Source organism: Engraulis encrasicolus, chromosome 11 (assembly GCF_034702125.1).
Source record: "Engraulis encrasicolus isolate BLACKSEA-1 chromosome 11, IST_EnEncr_1.0, whole genome shotgun sequence".
In the NCBI taxonomy this organism is placed as follows: domain Eukaryota; kingdom Metazoa; phylum Chordata; class Actinopteri; order Clupeiformes; family Engraulidae; genus Engraulis; species Engraulis encrasicolus.
Genome location: NC_085867.1, coordinates 2231256 through 2256255, shown reverse-complemented (window position 1 = coordinate 2256255; position 25000 = coordinate 2231256). Strand labels below are relative to the sequence as shown.

The 25000-nt window shown below is 44.5% G+C and overlaps 1 protein-coding gene across 1 annotated transcript in view; it reads left to right on the top strand.

Annotated features, from left to right (window-relative positions):
* LOC134458648 (3',5'-cyclic-AMP phosphodiesterase 4D-like) overlaps nt 1–24556 on the top strand; it is a 156998-nt gene extending 132442 nt beyond the window's left edge. The window contains exons 5-12 of the mRNA XM_063211077.1: nt 3298–3492; nt 8562–8627; nt 14687–14723; nt 20648–20727; nt 20922–20968; nt 21723–21835; nt 22290–22383; nt 24381–24556. Of these exons, the coding sequence (XP_063067147.1) occupies nt 3298–3492; nt 8562–8627; nt 14687–14723; nt 20648–20727; nt 20922–20968; nt 21723–21835; nt 22290–22383; nt 24381–24556 (808 nt within the window). The remainder of the gene's footprint in view (nt 1–3297; nt 3493–8561; nt 8628–14686; nt 14724–20647; nt 20728–20921; nt 20969–21722; nt 21836–22289; nt 22384–24380) is intronic.
* Nucleotides 24557–25000: the final 444 nt, after the last annotated feature.

The window sequence follows — 25000 nt, the reverse complement described above, 5'->3', positions numbered from 1 at the left end:
CAGGGGCTGAGATATTAAGGATTTTATAGGCTGATGGTACCTTCCCCCAAGAAGAGCTTAGGAAGTCAGCAGGCGTTTTTTGCAGGTATCTTGGGCTTAAATGGGTTAAACCAAGAGATTGAATCAGTCATGCAGCCGGTAGAAGGTTGCGAAGGCAGAGCCGTCATGTGACCTCAAAGACTGTTCCCCATTTTGAAAAGTTACTCGCCGGTTTCTGAGAATAATACATTATGACCCTCCATAAATCTGGCAGATTTCAAGTTCAAATTGGGCGGGATCTAGTGCTTCAAGGCAGATTTTGAGCATTTTTTTGGGCTGGAAATCATTAGTCTCATCTGGCAACCCTGTATGTAATTGAAATCCAATGCTGCCTTCTGCATGCTCTTATACTCTCTTATACTGCCAAATCAGAGTCACACACGCACACACACCCGGACACACACTTCTCATGCTCTCCTCGTTCTTCGAAGGTGTTAGGTACTGCAGTTATAATCTGTATAGTGAAGGTGTTAGGTACTGCAGTTAGAATCTGTCTAGTGATGGTCTTCCTTGCTCTCTTCTCTCTCTAACATACTGTTATGGTGCCGTCCACTCACTTTGCCTGCCAACTCGAAGACACAGATAAGTGTTATTAGTTTTTAGCCATGCTACAGATAAGTGTTATTAGTTTTTAGCCATGCTACAGTAACTGGACATCTCTATCGCTTCTCTCTTGTGTGCACCTCACGTGGTCAAGATGTGTTCTGTGTAGGATTATCACAAAATACTACGGAATCCTCATACACTAAATGCATGAAAGTGTTAGTCACTTGCTTTGCTAATTCATGATCTTCTCTCTTCTTGCTTTGCTGTAGTAGACAATGGTTATGATGTTCTTTCTTACTGCTGTCCATGCACTCTCTTATGTCTAGAGGTGCTCCGATCACCATTTTTTTGGCCCGATCACCGATACCGATCACCAAAAATCTTTATCTGCCGATCACCGATCATTGCCGATCACAGAAATTATTTCCTATTTTTTTAATAGCCTATTAATTATCCTTATTGAATACCATTTCTGCCCATAAACCAATCAATCTTAATTTGCACATGTTGCTTTCACAATGTAGGCCTATTATTAGGCTATTATTATTATTATCATTATTATTATTAGGCTATTATTATTATTATTATTATTATTATTATTATTATCTTGCAGCTCTTTCAGACTAGTGTTGGTAATATAGCCTACAAGTAAGTCTACAGTATTAATCAATTTATAAGTTATTGCATATAATTACTAAACTATTTAAGATTGAATTGAAATTGAAACATTACATAGATTTATAAGTTATTGCATATAATTACTAAACTATTTAAGATTGAATTGAAGCTCAGACACCTGGATCTCAGTCTCTCGTCTTCTGCATACGAGAAAAAACCCTGTCGCTTTAAATGAGCAGCCTCGTGAGGAGAGCCCCTCCCCTCTCGGTCACTCACTGTCCACAGCTGCAGCAGCAGAGCAGCACAGCAGCTCCGCGACCGTTCTGACTCTCTCCCTCTCCCCTCACCTGTCGCCGTTTGGCGTTTCAGCGACTATCAAACTAATCGACTGACTGTCAATTACAACTTTGAAAACAGTTGGCATGCTTGTGCGGACAACGTGAACTTGTCGCGTGCTGACCGAGGCAACTACACAGGTTATAACGTAACATGGCTAACTGGCGAGAAGTAGTCTATCGCAAATTACATTGTGACTGAAACACTTGAGATTCTACACAAAACAAGAAAAAAAACTTCACTGAAAGAACAGGCAACACGCACAACACAGCGTGTCTGCGAGGAAAGCTCTTTCTCTGTAACACTGTCATAGATTGTAGAATTCCCTGCACAGACTCATTGAGTTTCACCGTCCACTCTCCCTCTGCACTGTTTGGTGTTGCAGCGACTACAAACTTATGACCTGGCTGTGCATTAGGCTACAACTGTGAAAACAATACCGTTGATGATTGTTTTGGAAACGTTTAGTTGTTGCGTGCCGACAGGCTGTAACTCAAAATAGCGAACATGGCGAGACTGACACGTAATTCGCAAATTACAAGCGTCATGTAAACGCCGCATGGATCGGAAAATCAGATCATTGTTGATGCAGATATGATTATAAATGGTGAAAATGAAGGAGGGAATTCCAAAAAGTTAAAGACAAGTAAAGATGCCTTATTTTGGTGCAGCAGCTGTGCAGAGCCAGCACCTAGGCTACATGCAGGCAGCGCCAGGTGTAAAGGCAAAATGGTTGCGTGAGGAATTTAATATCTCTGGATCGGTTTTTTGATCGGCATGTTTTTCCGATCACCGATCAGGCTATTTTTGGCCATTATCTGCCGATCATGATCGGCTGCCGAGCAATCGGAGCACCTCTACTTATGTCTCTTCTCTCCTGGTGGCTTCGATGTGATAGTGTGTTATTCACCTACTTTTTGTTTTTAAAAAAGGGGGGCTGGGGGGTTCCGCTTTTATTCGATAGGACAGTGAAGATGGTGACAGGAAGTGAGTTGGGAGAAAGAGACGGGGGGAAGGGTCTCTTACCCGGCTCAGCCGCATTGCAGACGAGTGCCTTACCGTTAGCACCACGGCAGGGCCGTAATTGACCTACTTCAGCGTTTCCCAAACTGTGGTGCGTGCACCCCTGGGGGATGCGCAGCCTGCTACAAGGGGGTACGCGAACAGAATTGGGCAGTGGTGGATATGTGTGTTTTTTTCTACAGCATTATTGCATTATTGCTGCTACATAGTTTTTAATTGTTTACTGAATTGTATGCTGGAAGGGTCCATCTGAAGTGTAATTTATATCTCCTAGACTTGTCATGCAACAAGTTCCATTGTAATGAAGACAGAAAAAAATGTCAATTATATTGGAAATGAGGACTCCCCAAAATGACTCTGTATAATGTGCGGCAATATTCGCCTAGGGGGGTGTGCGCACCACACTGAAATGTACAAGGGGGTGCGCAGGGGGAAAAGTTTGGGAACCGCTGACCTACTTCACCAACTTATGACCTCTGACCTCTTCTCTCTCTTGTGGAACCTTACCCGGCTCAGCCGCATTGCAGACGAGTGCCCTACTGTTAGCACCACGACAGGGCCAAAAGGTTATTGACCTCCTTCACTAACGTATGACCTCTGACCTCTTCTCTCTCTCTTGTGCCCCACCTGCCCTACAGCTTCGATGTGGACAATGGGCACCACGGTAAGGCCAAAAGGTTATTGACCTACTTCACTAACTTATGACTCTTCTCTCTCTTGTGTCCTGCCCTGCAGCTTCGATGTGGACAATGGGCCGGTGTCGGGCCGCAGTCCGCTGGACGCCATGTGCAGCCCGGGGTCGGGGCTGGTGCTGCAGGCCAACTTCGCCGCCCACAACCAGCGGAGGGAGTCCTTCCTGTACCGCTCCGACTCCGACTACGACCTCTCACCCAAGACCTTATCCCGAAACTCCTCCATCGCCAGCGACATGTGAGTTATCTGTAGTGTATTCAACAGTACAATATACTGTATTACTACGGTATCTAGACTACTAAGTCCTTATCCCAAAACTCCTCCATCGCCAGTGACATGTGAGTTCAGCCTGATTTGTAGTGTATTCGACAGCATATCACACTGGTGTCACCAACGTGGTGCCCGAGGGCACCAGGTAGCCCTCCAGGAGCTTCTCAGGTGTTTTTCTTAATTTAAATATGACATTAGTTCTTTATAACCTATAAGCAAATTAGCATTAAATCATAGTGTGATTTGGGAATCATATCAAGACACCAGTAGAGGATTTAGAACAAAAGTAGCCCTTGGGTAGCCCTTGGTAGCCCTCGGGTAGCCTTTGGTAGCCCTTGGGTAGCCCTTGGTAGCCCTCGGGTAGCCCTTGGTAGCCCTCGGGTAGCCTTTGGTAGCCCTCGGGTAGCCCTTGGTAGCCCTCGGGTAGCCCTTGGTAGCCCTCGGGTAGCCCTTGGTAGCCCTCGGGTAGCCTTTGGTAGCCCTTGGTAGCCCTCGGGTAGCCTTTGGTAGCCCTCGGGTAGCCCTTGGTAGCCCTCGGGTAGCCTTTGGTAGCCCTTGGTAGCCCTCGGGTAGCCTTTGGTAGCCCTCGGGTAGCCCTTGGTAGCCCTCGGGTAGCCCTTGGTAGCCCTCGGGTAGCCCTGGGTAGCCCTCGGGTAGCCTTTGGTAGCCCTCGGGTAGCCCTTGGTAGCCCTCGGGTAGCCCTTGGTAGCCCTCGGGTAGCCCTCGGGTAGCCTTTGGTAGCCCTCGGGTAGCCTTTGGTAGCCCTCGGTAGCTCTCGGGTAGCCCTTGGTAGCCCTCGGGTAGCCTTTGGTAGCCCTCGGGTAGCCCTTGGTAGCCCTCGGGTAGCCCTTGGTAGCCCTCGGGTAGCCCTTGGTAGCCCTCGGGTAGCCCTTGGTAGCCCTCAGACCCAGAAAGGTTAGGGACCCTTGCACCACAATATATTACTGTATGCTATACTATCTAGTCTACTAAGTCCTTATTATGAAACTCCTCCATCACCAGTGACATGTGAGTTCAGCCTGGTCTGTGGTGTATTCGACAGCATATCACTCTAAACGATATTATAGGCTACTATACTATCTAGTAGGGGTGTCACGATAACTGGTATACCGTGAAACTGGGATAAAAAGTGCTGACAATAATTTACCGTTTGTATTAAAATAATATACCCCATACCGTGGATAGCTGTACCGTACACCGTGACACCGTGAGCCTTACCGACCTCTCATCTAAGTCTGCTGATGTTGTCACAGTGGCAAGCTTTGTTGCCTAACACCTAATGTCAATGCTGGAATCATAGTGAATTGCTGAACCAATGAATTTCTACAATGAAAAGTACAAACTGTAATCATTTCCTCCTCACAATTTCAAAATGACAAGCGATTAATGTACTATTCCTTTAAACATGGGATTTTTATGTTGGTTTTGCCTTCATTTTTAAATATAATGACCTCTCCTTGCACCTTATGGAACTATTTCAGTTTGTGTCGGACTATTAATGCTTTCTAAACATATTCAAGACAACTTTTCAAAATTACCGTGAGAATACCGAAAACCATGATAATTTTGTTCACAATTAATAACCATGAGGTGAAATTTTCATACCGTGACGGCCCTATCTAGTCTAAGTCCTTATTATGAAACTCCTCCATCGCCAGCGACATGTGAGTACAGCCTGATCTGTGGTGTATTCGACAGTGTATCACTGTAAACTACTGTATATTATAGGCTACTATACAATCTAGTGTAAGTCCTTATTACGAAAGTCCTCCATCGCCAGCGACATGCGAGTTAAAGTCCTTAAAGTTCACTTAATATGCTTTCTGGAAGACCAGATGTGTTCAGTAGGATGCGGTGTGAGGTACCGCTGATGTCTTGTGTGAAATCGGTTTGCTGGTGTAAGTAGTAATGTTGAGGGTCAGTGTGCTTGGAGAGGTTTAAAGGAGGCTTACATGTGTTTGCTTGTTTAAGTACACTAGAGGATCAGGAAAGTTCAGCTGAGGGGCGGATTAGGCCTCTCGCTCGCTCTCTCTCACAGACACACAAACACGACCCAACTGCTGCCACAGCGCTAGGCTACTCTAAGGGGTGACTTTGGTAGGTCAACCTCTGCAGGATCTACCCATGTGTGTGTGTGTGTGTGTGGCCAGCTTGCTCTTAGCACAGGATACACTCCTCTTCCCATGTGTGATGTTGTGCCTGCGTGCGTGCGTGCGTGCGTGCGTGCGTGCGTGCGTGCGTGCGTGCGTGCGTGTGTGTGTATGTGTGGAGCCCAGTCTCGTGAAAAAATCAACTGTAAGCTTTGTGGTGTCGTCACGATATAGCCTCGTTTTTCGTGGTTGGGCAACGCTCGCTGTCGTCCGTAGGCTACGAGAGTGAGAGAGTGGGTGAGATAAAGGGTGAGAGAGAGAGCGCGAGTGCCCCAAGCAGCGTGCATTCCGGGAGGGGAGCCCTGTCGTCGTGTCAGCTTCATGTCATCTCTCCCTTCCTCCAACGTTGTCCCTAACCTTAACCTTAACCCTAACCCTAACCTTAACCAACCCTAACCTTAACCAACCCTAAACCTAACCCTAACCCTAAATCGCTTGTTTGAAATGTTTGATTACCGTATGAAACTACTAATGAGTCCCGTTTCCTGATACCCTTCACTCACGCTTGATTGTTGACGTCCGTCCCCATTATTCTTCCCCCCAGAACCAAACTACCCCAATTGTCAATTCCCCCTTTCGTCTCATGACGACACCACAAAGCTTACAGTTGATTTGTTCAGTTTTTTTCGTAAATATTTCACGAATGGCACGAGATACGGTTTGTGTGTGTGTGTGTGTGTGTGTGTGTGTGTGTGTGTGTGTGTGTGTGTGTGTGTGTTGTATGTTGTACAAAGTAGTTGTTTTACTATGTGTAGTCAGGGCTGTAGTGGAGGGTAAACGCACGTAAACGCCGTTTACGCACCTCTGGAATTTAGGAAATAGCGTTTACCCACCTCTAATAGCGTTTACCCACCTCTAAATAGCGTTTACGCAGCTCTTAATGGCAATTACGCACGTCAAAGTTCCCTGCGCCTTGTGATCTGCCGTTGGAATAATCCAAAATAAATTTGGTGTCATTTAAAAAATATTGTTGAACATGCTTAACACTTTAGTAGTAATTTTCATCTGCTCTGTATTCGGGTATGTGACCTTCCAATCAGTGCCTTTCGGCTGCGGCGGCGACACCAATCAGGATCCAGGGAATATGTAAACAACACATACACGTTGCGTAGTTGCCTGCCTGCCTACCTGTGTTCAAAGTTAGTCATTAGGAGATATTTATATAGATATACAGTATAAGAGACCATCCAGTGCTTCCACTTCCGCAGATGCCAGCGAAAGGCCTCAAGTACAAAGTAAGACTGACCGAGATCAATTTACATGAGTCGTTAAATGTGCTTTATAAATAAGTTTGACTTGACGAATTATGGCAATGACAGAACGAGCTTCAGATTAGCTAATGCGTAGTCATTCTATCCTTGTATTGCACTCGTCACCCACCGCTAGTCATTCTCCATCACGAAAGCTAGCAATGCCACCAGTGTAATTTTACAACAAACTACAGCACGAGACGTTCGTGCTCGTGCTTCAAGGTGAAATGAGAATTGCAAATCAAATAAAAGGTCAATTGTCATTCTAAATACAGCAAAAATACGATTTATATGATGGCTTATATGCTTTTTTTTAAAACAGCCATTGAATTGGCACGTGTAAAACAAAAAATAGCAATCTTATATTTTCTAAATATAAAACAATATTAAAAAAACATGCTGTATAGTCTATTTATGCTGACATAGGTAGTTATAGCCTACATTAGTGATCCTAACTTGTGTTGTCAGTGTAATTGGCAGGCTGCTTAACTGGTGTTCTCAGCCCCACAACTCTTAAATTCTACTTTTGTCAGGCAGTGATGGTACAGGCAATGAGGCAGAGATCACAGGGAGAGGAGAAACACCAGGAGATCAGATAGAGATAGAAGAGGAAAGAGGAGGAGGTGAAAGAGGACCAACAGAGAATGAGGAGACATAGAAAGATGAAATAGGAGATGAAGAAACAGGTAGTGCGAGAGGAGACACACACACACACACACACACACACACACACACACACACACACACACACACACACACACACACACACACACACACACACACACACACACACACACCATATCTACTGTAGATAGTACTCTACACATACTTTTCTTTACTGTTGAATTGATCATTGATTTAATATGACTTTAACTGATAACGTCATGAAATATGGCCAGGACAGCCATACAGATTCGTGTCACGTTGCGTCACGTCACATTGCGTCGCGTCACGGTCTGTCTGATAAAAAAAAATCATAGTTTACCCACCTCTAATTTGACCACTACAGCCCTGTGTGTAGTACGATGTGTTAGTGCATGTGACTACTTTATCAGTTTTTGTGTGTGTAACTTACTGAGGTGTGTTGTTAGCATATGCGTGTACGTACGGTTACGTTTTGGTGTAAGAGTTGATGATAAAATATAATCTACATATTGGTATTTGTTAAATAGCTGTAGTCAGTAAACGAAGTGCACATGTGTTTATACGTATGTGTTCTATGTGTGTGATTACTCGTTAGATGTCAGTCTAAATATTATGTTACTTTCTCCTGTGTCTTTGTGTTTCTGTGTTAGTGTCTATGTAACTCTGTATCATGTATTGTGTTATTGTGTTGGTCTGTATGTCTATGTGGATAAGTGTTTCTGTCACTGTATGTGTGCGTGTGCATGTACACAGTAAAATATGCAGTGTTAATTCAGCAAGTAGAAAGATGATTTTGTTATTTTTTTACTGTACTCTTTAATTGTTGAATTGACACTGCATTGTTTTACTTTGTAAGTGTGTGTGTGTGTGTGTGTCTGTATGTGTCTGTGTGTGAGTGCGGTTGTGTTGTGTTGTGTGTATGTACAAGTGAGCGCGCTCGTGTCGTGTGTGTTTTGTGTTTGTCTGACGGCTGATTGTCCCCCGCTGCTAGGCAACAGCAGTACCAGCAGAGGCCGGGCCTGGTCTCGCGGAGGTCTGAACCGGTCATAAGTGGGACGTAAGTGCCGCTCCGCTCCGCTCGCGCTCGCTGCCTGCCCATCCGTCCGCTCATCCTTACGTTTGCTCGGTCGCTATGCCGACGACGCTCAAACGGAATGTTTTGCCTGCTCTGATTGGCCCACACTGACTGGTGTCACACGGCACGCCACGCACGCACGTTCACGCGCTCACTCACTCAATGTGTCACAATACCTTTTTACCTCCTCATTTGTGGCCATCACAGGCCATCACTGGCACGCATGGCGCACAGTGCAGGCTGTCGGTGGGGGTTGCATGCCCACGTCACAATGCCACTTAGGTCATTGACCAGCTTGCTGAGCACAGCATGAATGGTGGGGTTTGGTGACCACCATCAGCATGGACCAACACCTGAACTGGGCATCTGAATGAAATGGCTCTCGTGACTGGGCGCATGGAGTTTCATTCTTTGTGTGTGTGTGTGTGTGTGTGTGTGTGTGTGTGTGTGTGTGTGTGTGTGTGTGTGTGTGTGTGTGTGTGTGAGTGTGTGTTTGTGTGTTTGTGTGCATATGTGTGCTCATGTGTGCGTATGTGTGCATGCAACTGCATGTGTGGGCATGTTTATTTATGTATGTGTTGGTTGTGTGTATAGATGTTCAAATATCTCTGTTTCTGCTTCCATGTGAGTGTATGTTTTCAATCTTTGTGATAAGATCAGACAGTCATGCTCTTCAACGCTCATAAACTCTATGCATTATCCAATACCGTATGAGTTTGTTACATTTCATAATTTTTATGGTTTGTTCCCAAACCCAAGGTGTTTAAAGGTTTCGGTCAGGCGTCTCAGTCGTCACCAAAGCATGCGTTGCAAATTCCATACTATTTTAATAGCACTGTAACAAGGACTTGCTGCAATGTTGTTGTGAGGTAGCTTTGATGATGGTTTTCTAATAGGCATTTTTATGATGGTGCTGTAATTCTGTCACATTCCCTTACAAATAATTTAACGTAATGGCATAGCTGCCATCACCCTATGCATTATAAAGATTTGTTGAATAGCTGGGACGATCGTTGAAAAGGTTAATTAGGATATAAGGGCTTCAGTGTTGTTGTTTCCCTGATAATAGTTTTCCCATATTAGTGTAGTGGTGATGCATGGGCTTTGCTCCTCTGGTACAAAAGTAGTAGCTGTTTTTCTTATTTTATATACATATACATCCAGGGGCTTTTATGCCTTTTTATTGGACAGAACAGTTTGAGACAGTGACAGGAAGCGAGTGGGAGAGAGAGACAGAGGGTGCCTGGATACCACCAGATCTGATCACAAGTGAGATTATTGTCTTTCAGATCGAAACGATTGTGTAGAACTAAAGGCAGTATGGGAGTTCCCAGGCTAAGTCAGAGGAGGAGGATCGGGATGTGACCCCGGTCCGGAATCGAACCCAGGTCCCCAGCCGGCGCAGCAGTGCAGTGCCCTACTGTTAGAGCCACGGCACGGCCAGAATTTGTTTTTCAGGGGTTTTTTTTGTTTGTTTGTTTGTTTGTTTTTTTGCTGTGCTGTTGCCTTAACCCCTTAAGACGCGGCTTTATACATTTGTTGTTACCAGTATGGTAATGACCAAGTCGTGGTGCATAACTAAAGGGCCTGTGTTGTGTCATAGTATTGTAGTGCTATGGTAGTTACATTTCAATGACTATTACAGCGTGCCACTGGAGGTACGGCGCGCATTAAGGGGCTACGGGAGTTGCTACTGTGACGCCAGTGTCACGCCGCTTAGCTGGTGTGAGAGAAAGCAAAGGCCGCGTCGCGCTGGGCCGCGCTGGGCCGCGCTGGGCCGCTTGTTGTTATTTTTAGCCAGGTGTCCTGGAACCTCTTGGCTGCTTCGAGGTTTTGAACTTGTGACATTACACTCTTCATACCATGATCTGCAGGGCGGGCAGCAGGGACATATTTAGAAGCTCAAAGAGATACACACATACTTACCGATACACACACAGAGGCTCATGCGCAAAATAAATACACACATGTGCACATGTGGAAAAGAGATTTACACATACTTACCGATACACACCGACATGAAAGAGAAACACACACAGACAGGCACATGCGCAAAAGAGATTTGCACATACTAACTGATGCACACCGGCACAAAAGAGATACATGCTTGTTCAGGCACATGTGTAAAAGAGATACACACATGCTTGTTCAGGCAGATTCAAAACAGATACCTATTCTTACCGATACACACAATCACAAAAAAGATACACACATATGAACTTACAGATGCGTGGGCAAAGTCAGGCTTGGGGGCCACATGCGGCCCGCTAGGCCATTTCATGCGGCCCTCAGAGCCTTTCCAAGAAAAAATTCAAATGATGACTCATTCTTAAATTAGCTACCTAAAAGAAGGGTCTTGGAAACCTACGATTACTACAGTCTACATCTAGATACAGTTAACAGATACAGGTATGGCATAACTGATAATGGTGTAATTATGTTGACGTACACCATTTCTTATTATTGGCACAGGCAAGTTGCCTACGACATCCGGCACTTTCGGAACCCAGTGCGGCCCTTGGGCCAAAATAATTGCCCACCCCTGAACTTACAGATAGGCCTACACATAAAAACATGCACATAAGAGATACACGCATACTTACCGATACAAACAGGCACTTGCATTAAAAAAAAAAACACACACACACACACACACACACACACACACACACACACACACACACACACACACACACACACACAAACACACACACACACACAAACACACACACACACACACACACACACACACACACACACACACACACACACACACACACACACACACACACACACACACACACACACACACACAAGGAGAGGATATTTACCGTAAGGGTGATGCTACAAGCAGAAGATATTTACCGTAAGGGTGATGCTACAAGGAGAGGATGTTTATCATAAGGGTGATGCTACAAGGAGAGGATATTTACCGTAAGGGTGATGCTACAAGGAGAGGATATTTACCGTAAGGGTGGTGCTACAAGGAGAGGATGTTTATCATAAGAAAGGTGTCTTTACCATATAGATTGTTTTGAGTTATTTATGTTGGAAGAGTAGCTTTCTGTATGAATGTCACATGTTTATATATGTGTCTATTTGTCTTCAAGTGATACTGTCCCATTTTTGGAAATAAGCTTATTTTACACCTCCCCTCAAGTTAAATAATAGGGTTTTACCGTTCTCCTACACTTTCAACCGTTCTCTGGGTATGTCAGGGCAAATTTTACCTCCAAGCTAGCAGTTAACATTGAGTGCTATGAGACCAGTTAGCCGCCAGCTGGTCTCATAGGACTCAATGTTAACTGCTAGCTTGGAGGTAAAATTTGCACTGCCGTACCCAGAGAACGGTTGAAAGTACAGGAGAACGGTAAAACTCTATTATTTAACTTGAGGGGAGGTTTAATATGAGCTTATTTCCAAAAATGGGACAGTATCACTTTAAGCTTGGTGTTGTGTTTAAGAGAATGCCTAAATATGAACCTAAGCCAGTGGTTGTGTGTTCAACTGAGGTGGCTTGTTCTGTTAGGATGTGAATATCAGTGGTGGACAAAGTAAAAGTAAAAGTAAAACAAATAAACACAGTTTCTTTCAGGTAACTTATCTGAGTAAAAAGTAGACCAATGTACTTGTCTTACGATAAGCTGGTTCTGCACAGGTTGGGATGAGTTTGTGGTGGGTCCTTGTTAGGTATTCATTGTTTTTCAGTAATAACAAAGTCTATCTCAATAGGTAGGTAAAATGGAGTAAACGGTGTAACAGCTATGTAATATCATGTGCTACTGTTGTAATTACACCACAAAAGTACTTTTACTTTTACTTTGTCCACCGCTAATCTGGCATACAGGGCATTTTCCCGGTGGGCCGAGAGTCCCTAGGGCAGTGGTCTCCAATTATTTTCCCCCAAGGGCCAAATTATGTAGCGCAAATAAGACTGAGGGCCAAACAAATCTCTGGAACGTATGGCCACAGATAGCACACGTTTTCATTTGTTCCAACCTCATGGCGGGCCAAATGTTTGCCATGCCCTGGTCTGGTCTGACCCGCGGTGGGACAGCATTCGGGACTGGTGCTGTTGTTGCTGTATTTTTCCCCCGTAGCGATTGGCCCACAATTTCTTCAAACTATTGACAGGGGACAGAGGGAGACAGGATATTGTACGAAAACAGTGTGTGAGTTAGCCTCGCTTCACCTGATATCATTAACCCATTGATGCCTGATCTTGCGTTGTGCAACATTGCCCCTTGCGCCTGGAGCTGCATTACGCAACATTCAGGCACATGAGATTTGAGACCACTTCATAAAAAATCTCTGTTTGTTTGAGATGAATGAACACATTCAAATGAAAGATGAGGGTCTTAGCGTTTAAATGCAACTCAGTGCATATTTTTATGTCCTTCAGAAGCTGAGATATTTAGGTTTTTGTAGGCTGAGGGCAGCTTTTTTTAAAAAGGGTTCAGGCATTCAGCACCCATTTTTTCAAGGGGCCTTAGGCGTCAATGGGTTAATTACTTCCGTCATTGGATCCTTCCTCGGTGCCCTGGAGCATTTGGGCAGGAGGAGTGAGCTCAGCTCTGGTTTGAAAGGAGCTCTGACCACCAATCGCTGACGCTGGCTTGTCAGGCTATGTGTGAGTGACGCTGGCTTGTCAGGCTATGTGTGAGTGACGCTGGCTTGTCAGGCTATGTGTGAGTGACGCTGGCTTGTCAGGCTGTGTGTGAGTGACGCTGGCTTGTCAGGCTATGTGTGAGTGACGCTGGCTTGTCAGGCTATGTGTGAGTGACGCTGGCTTGTCAGGCTATGTGTGAGTGACGCTGGCTTGTCAGGCTATGTGTGAGTGACGCTGGCTTGTCAGGCTATGTGTGAGTGACGCTGGCTTGTCAGGCTATGTGTGAGTGACGCTGGCTTGTCAGGCTATGTGTGAGTGACGCTGGCTTGTCAGGCTATGTGTGAGTGACGCTGGCTTGTCAGGCTATGTGTGAGTGACGCTGGCTTGTCAGGCTGTGTGTGAGTGACGCTGGCTTGTCAGGCTGTGTGTGAGTGACGCTGGCTTGTCAGGCTGTGTGTGAGTGACGCTGGCTTGTCAGGCTATGTGTGAGTGACGCTGGCTTGTCAGGCTATGTGTGAGTGACGCTGGCTTGTCAGGCTGTGTGTGAGTGACGCTGGCTTGTCAGGCTATGTGTGAGTGACGCTGGCTTGTCAGGCTATGTGTGAGTGACGCTGGCTTGTCAGGCTATGTGTGAGTGACGCTGGCTTGTCAGGCTATGTGTGAGTGACGCTGGCTTGTCAGGCTATGTGTGAGTGACGCTGGCTTGTCAGGCTATGTGTGAGTGACGCTGGCTTGTCAGGCTATGTGTGAGTGACGCTGGCTTGTCAGGCTATGTGTGAGTGACGCTGGCTTGTCAGGCTATGTGTGAGTGACGCTGGCTTGTCAGGCTATGTGTGAGTGACGCTGGCTTGTCAGGCTATGTGTGAGTGACGCTGGCTTGTCAGGCTATGTGTGAGTGTCTGGTCTAAGTTCCCAGTCCTGCCCAGATAGACATTATTACTTCTTTCGTCACTTCTTTCATGTTTTCCCATGTTGTTTCGAGCTACAGTACAAAGCGTACTGTATGTACTGTATTTATATCAAATTGACTTTATGACAAAAAAATAAAGTCCATCAATTCAATGTGGTCAGTGGTCAGAAATGGCAAAACATGGTTTTGGTTGGAGAACAAACAGAGCTTTCTCTTTCTGTCCAAGCACTTACTGTATTGTCATTGTGTTTACAGGTTGTTGAATGCTCATTCATGGTGTGCGTGCATGTGTGCATGCGTGTGCGCGCCAGAGTGTGTGTGTGTGTGTGTGTGTGTGTGTGTGCGCGAGCATGTGTGTGTGTGTGATAGAGAGTGATAGAGAGAGAAAGGTTTTGAGAGGGAGAGAGAGAGGTGTGTGTGTGCGTGCGTGCTCGTGTGTGCGTGCGTGTCTGCGTACTTGTGGGTTCATGCACCGAGGTGCATGGGTCTGAATTAATTTGTCCTGTTTTGTTTTTCTTTCAGCCATGGGGATGACCTCATCGTGACGCCGTTTGCACAGGTCAGTAGCCCAAAGTAGCCACTGCTGCCTAGCATACATGCAATATTAGTACAGTAGAACCAGAGAGAGTAGAGAGAGAGAGGTTCCATTGGCCCATTGTTTCCGGGTTCTATTATTGCAAGGGTGAGGGGGGAAAATCCCCCTTTAGACAGAGCTAGGCAGACCTAAGGACTGTTCTATTCAATGCTAGGAGTATTATGGCACGCCCCTTTAGGCAGACTGGAACCTGGTCATGTTAGGTGCCCATAGCAACCTATTACATTGGCATATCTCTATATACTTAAAGAATCTCTGGTAGAATGGTCACAATGACAGGGTGTGAAGTATGCTCATTTAATACTTCACAGGTGTTGATACACTATACAGTAACAGTGAAAACTATTTCTGTGCATTTGTTATGGACACACAACTCTTTTTTTCTTAGAGGCTATGACAACCTACTATAGCTTTCGGTGATGCATAAATAAAACCCACATAATGTTTTCACATTTTCACACGTTAAGACAGGAATAATATGACATTATTAGTCACTTGGCACAAACACAGTTTGACCTTGTGGCCCTTAATTGGGTTTTCTCACAGCACCCAGTGGGTCTATTGTGATTGGTTGTCGGTGAAAGTCTGACCCCTACTGGTCATTGCCATATACTGCCACTGCTGAGCAGTCAGCAGCAGTGTTGCCAGATTGGGTCGGTGTCCTGCCCTGTTGGGCTGCTTAGGATGACCGTCTGTGGGTAAAAAAAGGCATTTAGGCGGGTTTTCTGCCGATTTACGGCCATAGAAATCAATAGAAATTAGTTCAAATTGGGCAGGCTTTTAGTGCTTCCCGGCTGGGAATCATCAGTCTCATCTGGCAACCTTGGAAGGAAGGCAGGGGGTAAATAGCCAAAGTGGGGCAACCAAAGGGCACGCAGCTTTAGTGCATCATCAATAGGGATCATGTCAATGTCAACCTGCCCCGCTTCTGGGTCACTCGATACGTGATGTCAATGGGACAACACAGAGCTATCATTGGGAGTGCTATGACCGAGCAGGCAGGCACGCTATCAGGGCCGCCGCTAAGGTTTTGGATGCCCTAAACATAACTTGTCAGGAGGCCCCCGCCTCGTCATTTTGATTCAACATTTTTTTCATGACTTTTTATTGTCAATCTCAATTTAAGAGGCCCCAATTTTGGGGCCAAAGTGGTTCCGGAAAAACTGACCTGTTTACGTAACACACACAGCATACGGTACACACGCACGCACGCACGCACACACACACACACACACACACACACACACACACACACACACACACACACACACACACACACACACACACACACACACACACACACACACACACACGTAGTGGTAACAATAGGAAGAAACACTCATCAGACTGATTTGGTTCTCATACTGCCTGGGCCGCTATGCCAGGCACATTAAGCATTTGTCACTCATAGTATTTCCCCTTTTTCCATTATATATACAAGATATACAAGGCAAGGCAAGGCAAGGCAAGGCAAGTTTATTTATATAGCGCATTTCATACACAGGTGCAACTCAATGTGCTTCACAAAGTTAACAAATGTAAATGAAAGGAAAACAGGGAAATGAATTAGAGTCAAAAAAAACATTTAAAACATTAAGATAAAACATAAGGTAAAAATAATAATAAAATAAAACATAAATAAACATAAAACCTTGAAAAACAATTCTTATTTTACTAATTTACTTCTCTTATTTTACCGTCTTTTCATTCAATAATTTAAGAAAGCATCTGAGAACAGCTTTGTCTTGAGTCTAGATTTAAAACTATCAATAGTGGGTGCATGTTTTACGTCATCTGGAAGCTGGTTCCAAAGCTTTGAAGCATAGAAGCTAAAGGCTGCCTCTCCACATTTTGTTTTGACTTTTGGAATCACCAGCAAATTCTTCTCCGTTGACCTTAGTGACCTGGCCGGTGCATACAGCTGAAACATATCCAGTAGATATGTGGGTCCCATTCCATTTAATGATTTAAATACATGTAGCATTGCCTTAAAATCAATTCTATAGCTTACTGGGAGCCAATGCAGCGATCTTAAAATTGGAGTAATGTGGTCAAACTTCCTTGTCTTTGTAAGAACCCTTGCAGCTGCATTTTGTACCAGTTGAAGCTGTTTAATGGTCTTATTTGGGAGGCCAGTAAACAGACTGTTACAGTAATCGACTTTACTAGAAATGAAGGCATGTATTAGCTTCTCCAGATCATGTTTAGACATCAGGCCCCTAAATTTAGAGACGTTTTTTATGTGATAGAATGCAGACTTAGTAATAGCTTTCATGTGACTGTTGAAATTTAGGTCACTGTCAATGAGGACCCCAAGATTTTTAACTGTTTCCCTTGGTTTCAGTCCCTTCGTTTCAAGGATAGTAGCAATCTTTTGTCTCTCCTCTCTTTTCCCAAATATAATTACTTCAGTTTTTTCTGTGTTCAGCTGGAGGAAATTGTGAGACATCCATTTGTTAATTTGGTCCATGCAATGATAGAGTGATTCAAGGGGGGTGTAGTCATTGGGGGACATAGATAAGTAGAGCTGGGTATCATCCACATAGCTATGGTAATTTATGGAGTTATTCTCGATAATGTGTCCCAGTGGCAACATATACAGATTGAACAGTAGTGGTCCCAGAATGGAGCCCTGGGGGACCCCACAATCCAGAGACATTGGTGATGAAGTATGTCTTCCAATACAATACAAGACAAGATAGCCCTGCACAGAGTAGTGCATGCTGCAGAAAAAAATCACTGGCGCCATCCTTCCAGGGCTGCAAGATATATATGCAAGAAGGGCAACGACACGAGCACAACGGATTATGAAAGACACATTCCATCCTAGTCACTCCATATTCGAAAGGCTGCCCTCAGGGAAACGACTACGTTCCATAAGATGTAGAACAGAGAGACTGCGTAAGAGTTTTTTCCCTTAAGCCATCCGCTTTTTGAATTAAGACAATAACTATTTTTTATTATTTTTTATTTTATTTTATTTTATTATTTTTATTTTTTACCATCCAACACAGCACAGAGCAGTTGCAATCCCCATTTCACTGCCAATTGTGCTTGCACAAGGAAGCACGTGACAAATAAAAAATCTTGAATCTTGAATCTTGAATCATGTACAGTATATATACAGTAGGGGTGAATTCAGCTAAATTGGGTCACTTTGGGCCATTCACTTATATGCAAAAAAAGTGGCCCAATTTACCTCGATTTACCATATGTTTTGTACTTTGGGGATTGGTTGGCAGTGCACAACACTGTTCATCTGCTCGCTTAAACAATTAACCCTTTGAGGAGTAAGGACTTTTTCCCAGTTCTTCTAGAATTTCAGTTGAAAACTCTACAGCTCCCATAGAATTCTGTGTTAAAAATCTCGCAAAGTCCTTATGACATCATAATGAGAACGCAAAATTTAGGCAAAATTCTAATCACATATCTGTGATGGTACTCCTCAAAGGGAATGACAGTGCAGCCAGAGCTCAGGACAGGCAGTTCAGGAAGGATGTCACTCAGTACAGCGACTCTAAATCAGTCCAGAGAGAAGTTCTATTGCAAATTATAGGTCAACTGTTATAAAGTTATCACAGCATTATGTAATATTATATAATATTATATAATGAGCTATTATAAAGTACTTTCTGTATTACACAAAAATGCAGAGATTATTGTATTGGCCTGGTTCCGATTGTATCTACTAGGGTTTACAATATTGACAGTCTATTCATTACAGATTGAAGTCCCGTAGTAGTTGTAGTATTCGTAGTACACTGTAGTTGTAGTAGTAGTAATGCAATGGTATATCACGTTTTCATCGTTATTGCTGTCAAAAACTATTTTTAGTTTAGTCCATTGACAATATTCCTGTAGAAAAGTGTTATGAAAATGATTGTACATACTGTAGTAGGCTATTGCTGAAAAAGATGAAATTTGTGAATGGGCAGCAAGAATTGTGGAACTACAAAAATCCTAGTAAAAATGTCAAATAGCAATAGGGGACCATTAAGCTTTTTTTTAAATGTCACACGAGAACACACACAGCTCTTGCACTGTCTGTTTCTCAACACCACCATCAATCAGAGGCTTGTTGGTAGAGAGGTGAGAGGTCAACTAGAAAATGGTCCAGTGCATTACCGCAGGGCCAAAACACTCAGTGGCCTTTATTTTATTTTATTTATTTAAAAAACCCTCTTCTATTTCCTTGATAAATGACTTTTATATTCCTTGATGTGTAATTAATCCATCCTACTGCCAAGGGGAAAATGCAAGAGCAAGCACAGCACACAATAGCAACTCTAACCTCATCACAGCACAAAGCAGCCCAGGGGAGTCTTGACTTGGCCAGCCTGTGCAGGGAATGATATTAGGCAGTGTAGTCTGCCATCTAGTGGACTGCAGCTGCACTTACAGGCCAGATGACACAAAGAACAAGTTGCAATGGCTCTTGAACAGAGGTGTCAAAAGTTAAAGTACATTTGTGGTGTAAATACAACACTAACATGTGATGTTACATAGCTGTTACACCATTTTACTCCATTGTACCTAATGGAACAGATAGACTGTGTTGTTACTGAAAAAAAAACACTAAACAACTAGGACCCACCACAAACTCAATCCAACCAGTGCTGAGTCATCTGATCGTAACACAAGTACACAGGTCTACTGGTTACTCAGATAAGTTACCTCTGTTGGGAGGAAACTGTGTTTGTTTGTTTGTTTTCTTTTACTTTTACGTTTGACACCTCTGCTCTTGAACCTTCAAACACTGAACATTTCAATGTATTTAACCCATTGATGCCTAATAAAAAAAAACACCTGCTGAATAGCCTGATTATCATCGACTTTCAAATCTCTTCGAGACTTGGTCTGACCAAGAGCATTACAATTATCATTTCCCAAACAACATTCCCCAAATGGCCTCCATTGGTTTGCTAATGATTGTTTGCTTCCCAACAAAGTGTGAGGAGTTCCCGTATTTGCGGGAACTCAGAAAGTACTTGCATTGACTCCTGACCTGACTAGTAGCAACGCTGAAGCTGTTGCGTCACTAGGAGGGCACGGCCTGGCTACCTGCTGAATGCCTAAGCCCTTGTTGAGAAAGTTGCCCTCAGCCTATAAATATTTTCGCCTCTGATGCACTTAAACACATGAAATAAGTTGCATTTAACCCCTAAAACTCTCATCTTGCATTATAATGTGTTCATTCAGCTGTAACATACCCACATTTTTATTTTAAAAAAAACGAAAATCTCAAGAGCCTGAATGCAGCATATATGTTGCTCTAGGCACCAAAGGTCAAACAACATACGAGTCATCAGGCTAAAATGAGTTAAACCAGGTATAAGTTGCACCTGGTGGCATAAACATATTGATTACATATGCCAGTGTTTTCTGTCTGAAACCGGTTGTCATGTATACTGTATCTGTTCAAAACTGAGCTTGACGTTATGGTGAAAAGATCTAATTGTGCAGAAATGGTGCATTTTGGGGGGCGCTGTGGCTCAGCGCGCTAAGCCCCCCACATTTGGGCTTGCATGCCCACCCACGGGGACCCCGGTTTGAGTCCGGCCGGGGTCATTTGCCTATCCTCCCGTCTCTCTGTCCCATTCACTTCCTGTCACCATCTTCAACTGTCCTGTCAAATAAAGGCATGAAAGCACCTAAAATAAAAAACCATTTATGTGACTTAAAAGTGAAGGAACACAGTGTACACTGTATATAAATATATATATATATATATATATATAAAAGAAATGGTGCACTCTTTTATGTGACTTAAAAGTGAAGGAACACAGTGTACACTTAAAATTGTGCTTTCAGAGCAAATATCTCACCCAATAACCATTATATATGCGAATAATACTATATTTATTGTCTGTGTTTCCGCCTTTCCATAGGTGCTGGCTAGCTTGAGAACAGTACGGAACAATTTTTCAGTGCTAACGAACATTCAGCAAGACAGAACGTCGACAAGCAAGTAAGACAAATCACCGCTGCTATGCTATATTTTTTTCCCATTTGAAAAGTTGAATTGTTTACATGGCCCAATCAAAATTGATTGAATCGATTGCGTGCATGCTTGCGTGTGTGTGTGTGTGTGTGTGTGTGTGTGTGTGTGTGTGTGTGTGTGTGTGTGTGTGTGTGTGTGTGTGTGTGTCTTTTCTCATCTAGCAGGCGGACACCTCTGTGTTCTATACCCCCAAAGTCATCTCTCACAGGTAGGAATCTATATAAACATGCTCTCTTCTCTCTCTCTCTCTCTCTCTCTCTCTCTCTCTCTCTCTCTCTCTCTCTCTCTCTCTCTCTCTTTCTCTCTCTCTCTCTCTCTCTCTCTCTCTCTCTCTCTCTCTCTCTTTCTCTCTCTCTTTCTCTCTCTCTCTCTCTGTCTCTCTCTCTCTCTCTCTCTCTCTCTCTCTCTCTCTCTATCTTACTCTCTCTCTCTCTCTCTCTCTCTCTCTCTCTCTATCTTACTCTCTCGCTCTCTCTCGCTCTCTCTCTCTCTCTCTCTCTCTCTCTCTCTCTCTCTCTCTCTCTCTCTCTCTCTCTCTCTCTATCTTACTCTCTCTCTCTCTCTCTCTCTCTCTCTCTCTCTCACACTTTCTCTCTGTCTGTCTGTCTGTCTCTGTCTGTCTGTCTGTCTGTGTTGCTCTCTCTCTCTCTCTCTCTCTCTCGCACACACACACACACACACACACACACATACACATACACACTAACACTCACATGCATTCTGTAGTGCCATATATATGGTCCACAGCGCCCCCCTCTGGTCTTGTCACTTTACTTACACTTTACTTACATACCTATACTTACACTCACTTTACATCTCATTCATGACAATAAGTATTTTTATTGTATGTGTATTTTTATTGTATTGTTGATGTGTGTATTGTAATGTGTCCAATGTGGGCCCTGAGCCTGTAATAAAGTTTATACTATTGCGTGTATTTGTTGTGCGTCCCCCTACTCCAGATGAGGCGTACACGCGCATGGCGTCGGAGACGCTGGAGGAGCTGGACTGGTGTCTGGACCAGCTGGAGACGCTGCAGACCAGGAACTCCGTCAGCGAGATGGCCTCCAACAAGGTAACACACACAGAAAACACACACACAGAAAACACACACACACACACCTGTACAGTACACACACACACACGCAGTACACACACACACAAACACACACACAGTACACACGTACACTACACACACGAACACACACACACACACACACACACACACATACACACACACACACACACTCACCGCGTACGCATACACTTCCATGTAGTATAGTATCTAGTCCATGCTCCACTGTAAGTGACAATAATTTAATTATTGCTCTGTCTATGAGGAAGTTAATTATTGCTCTGTCTCTCTCTCTCTCTCTCTCTCTCTCTCTCTCTCTCTCTCTCTCTCTCTCTCTCTCTCTCTCTCTCTCTCCCGCTCTCTCTCTCTCTCTCGCTCTCTCTCTCTCTGTCCCTCTCTCTCTCTCTCTCTCTCTCTCTCTCTCTCTCTCTCTCTCTCTCTCTCTGTGCTGCAGTTCAAGAGGCTGTTGACCAGGGAGTTGAGTCACCTGTCGGAGACGAGCAGGTCTGGAAACCAGGTGTCTGAATTCATCTCCAACACGTTCCTGGGTAAGGAGTCACGCACAGGCATGAATACAGGTGTTTGGGTAAGGAGTCACGCACAGGCATGAATACAGGTGTTTGGGTAAGGAGGCACACACAGGCATGAATACAGGTGTTTGGGTAAGGAGTCACGCACAGGCATGAATACAGGTGTTTGGGTAAGGAGTCACGCACAGGCATGAATACAGGTGTTTGGGTAAGGAGTCAGGCATGAATACAGGTGTTTGGGTAACAGGCATGAATACAGGTGTTTGGGTACACAGGCATGAATACAGGCGTTTGGGTAAGGAGTCAGGCATGAATACAGGTGTTTGGGTAAGGAGTCACAGGCATGAATACAGGTGTTTGGGTAAGGAGTCAGGCATGAATACAGGTGTTTGGGTAAGGAGTCACACACAGGCATGAATACAGGAATACAGGTGTTTGGGTAAGGAGTCACAGGCATGAATACAGGTGTTTGGGTAAGGGGTCACGCACAGGCATGAATACAGGTGTTTGGGTAAGGAGTCATGAATACAGGTGTTTGGGTAAGGAGGCATGAATACAGGTGTTTGGGTAAGGAGGCACACACAGGCATGAATACAGGTGTTTGGGTAAGGAGTCACGCACAGGCATGAATACAGGTGTTTGGGTAAGGAGTCAGGCATGAATACAGGTGTTTGGGTAAGGAGTCACGCACAGGCATGAATACAGGTGTTTGGGTAAGGAGGCACGCACAGGCATGAATACAGGTGTTTGGGTAAGGAGTCAGGCATGAATACAGGTGTTTGGGTAAGGAGTCACGCACAGGCATGAATACAGGTGTTTGGGTAAGGAGTCACGCACAGGCATGAATACAGGTGTTTGGGTAAGGAGGCACACACAGGCATGAATACAGGTGTTTGGGTAAGGAGTCACAGGCATGAATACAGGTGTTTGGCTAAGGAGGCACGCACAGGCATGAATACAGGTGTTTGGCTAAGGAGGCACGCACAGGCATGAATACAGGTGTTTGGGTAAGGAGGCACGCACAGGCATGAATACAGGTGTTTGGGTAAGGAGGCATGAATACAGGTGTTTGGGTAAGGAGTCACGCACAGGCATGAATACAGGTGTTTGGGTAAGGAGGTGTTTGGGTAAGGAGGCACAGGCATGAATACAGGTGTTTGGGTAAGGAGGCAGCATGAATACAGGTGTTTGGGTAAGGAGGTGTTTGGGTAAGGAGGCATGAATACAGGTGTTTGGGTAAGGAGGTGTTTGGGTAAGGAGGCATGAATACAGGTGTTTGGGTAAGGAGGCACACACGCAAGCATGGTCGCCCCAATCACTTTTGTCTCTTCTGTCGCCACTCAATACAAAGTCAATTACTTCCGTTGCTGGTATCACTCATGTTGCGCTTGGTGTAATTGTGCGGTTATTGTCTGCAGAAAAGCAATATGAGTTGGAGGGAGGTACATAAAGTGATACTGTCCCATTTTTGGAAATAAGCTTATTTTGCACCTCCCCCTTGAGTTAAATAATAGGGTTTTACCGTTCTCCTGTACTTTCAACTGTTCTCTGGGTATGGCAGTGCAAATTTTACCTCCATGCTAGCAGTTAACATTGAGTCCTATGAGACCAGCTGGCGGCTAACTGGTCTCATAGGACTCAATGTTAACTGCTAGCTTGGGGGTAAAAATTGCACTGCCATAACTAGAAAACGGTTGAAAGTATAGTAGAATGGTAAACCCCTATTATTTAACTCAAGGGAAGGTGTAAAATAAGCTTATTTTCAAAAATGGGACAGTATCACTGTAGCCCCTTAATGCACGCCGTACCTCCTGTGGCACAGTGTAATAGACATTGAAAGTTAACTGCTATAGTGCTACACTACTATGACAGTGCACAGGGCCTTTAGTAATACATCACGACTTGGTCATTTGGTCACTTGGCCACTCTGGTAACAGCTAATTCATAATGCCGTGTCTTAAGGGGTTAATGACTACCTATCTTACAAGTACCTTCTGTTTCCTTTCTGTCTGCAGAGAAGCAGCAGGAGTTGGAGGTGCCCTCTCCGCCGAGCTCCAAGGAGAAGGGGGAGAAGACCATGAGCCTGATCAGCGGCGTCCGCAAGCTCACACACAGCTCCAGCCTGTCGCATAGCAACATCCCCCGCCACGGAGTCAACACACACCACGAGGAAGCCTTAGCCAAGGTCTAATACACACACACGCGCAACAATGCACACACGCATGCACACACACACAGACACACGCGCGCGTGTGCACACGCATGCAAGCACACACACACAGCTCCAGACTCACACAGCATCACAGGGTCAACACACACAAGTAGGAGGTCTCACACACACACTCACACACACAGGCGCGCGCGTGCACACACATGCTCAAAGCTACACACAGACATTAAGATGGACATTAAGATGCTGTCTATCTCTCCTTTAGTACACAAACATAGACACCAGCATGCATAGTGTATATTAGTGGTGTGGATTGGCACTGCCCTCACGATCTTGCCTGGTTAACACCAGACCTAATCACAAGTGAGATTAGGTCTGGGGAGTTGCCTATTGTAAATTCCGTAGGGGGCAGAATATTTGGCTATTATGACACACTGCCCTGCTCTCTGATTGGACAGAGAAACC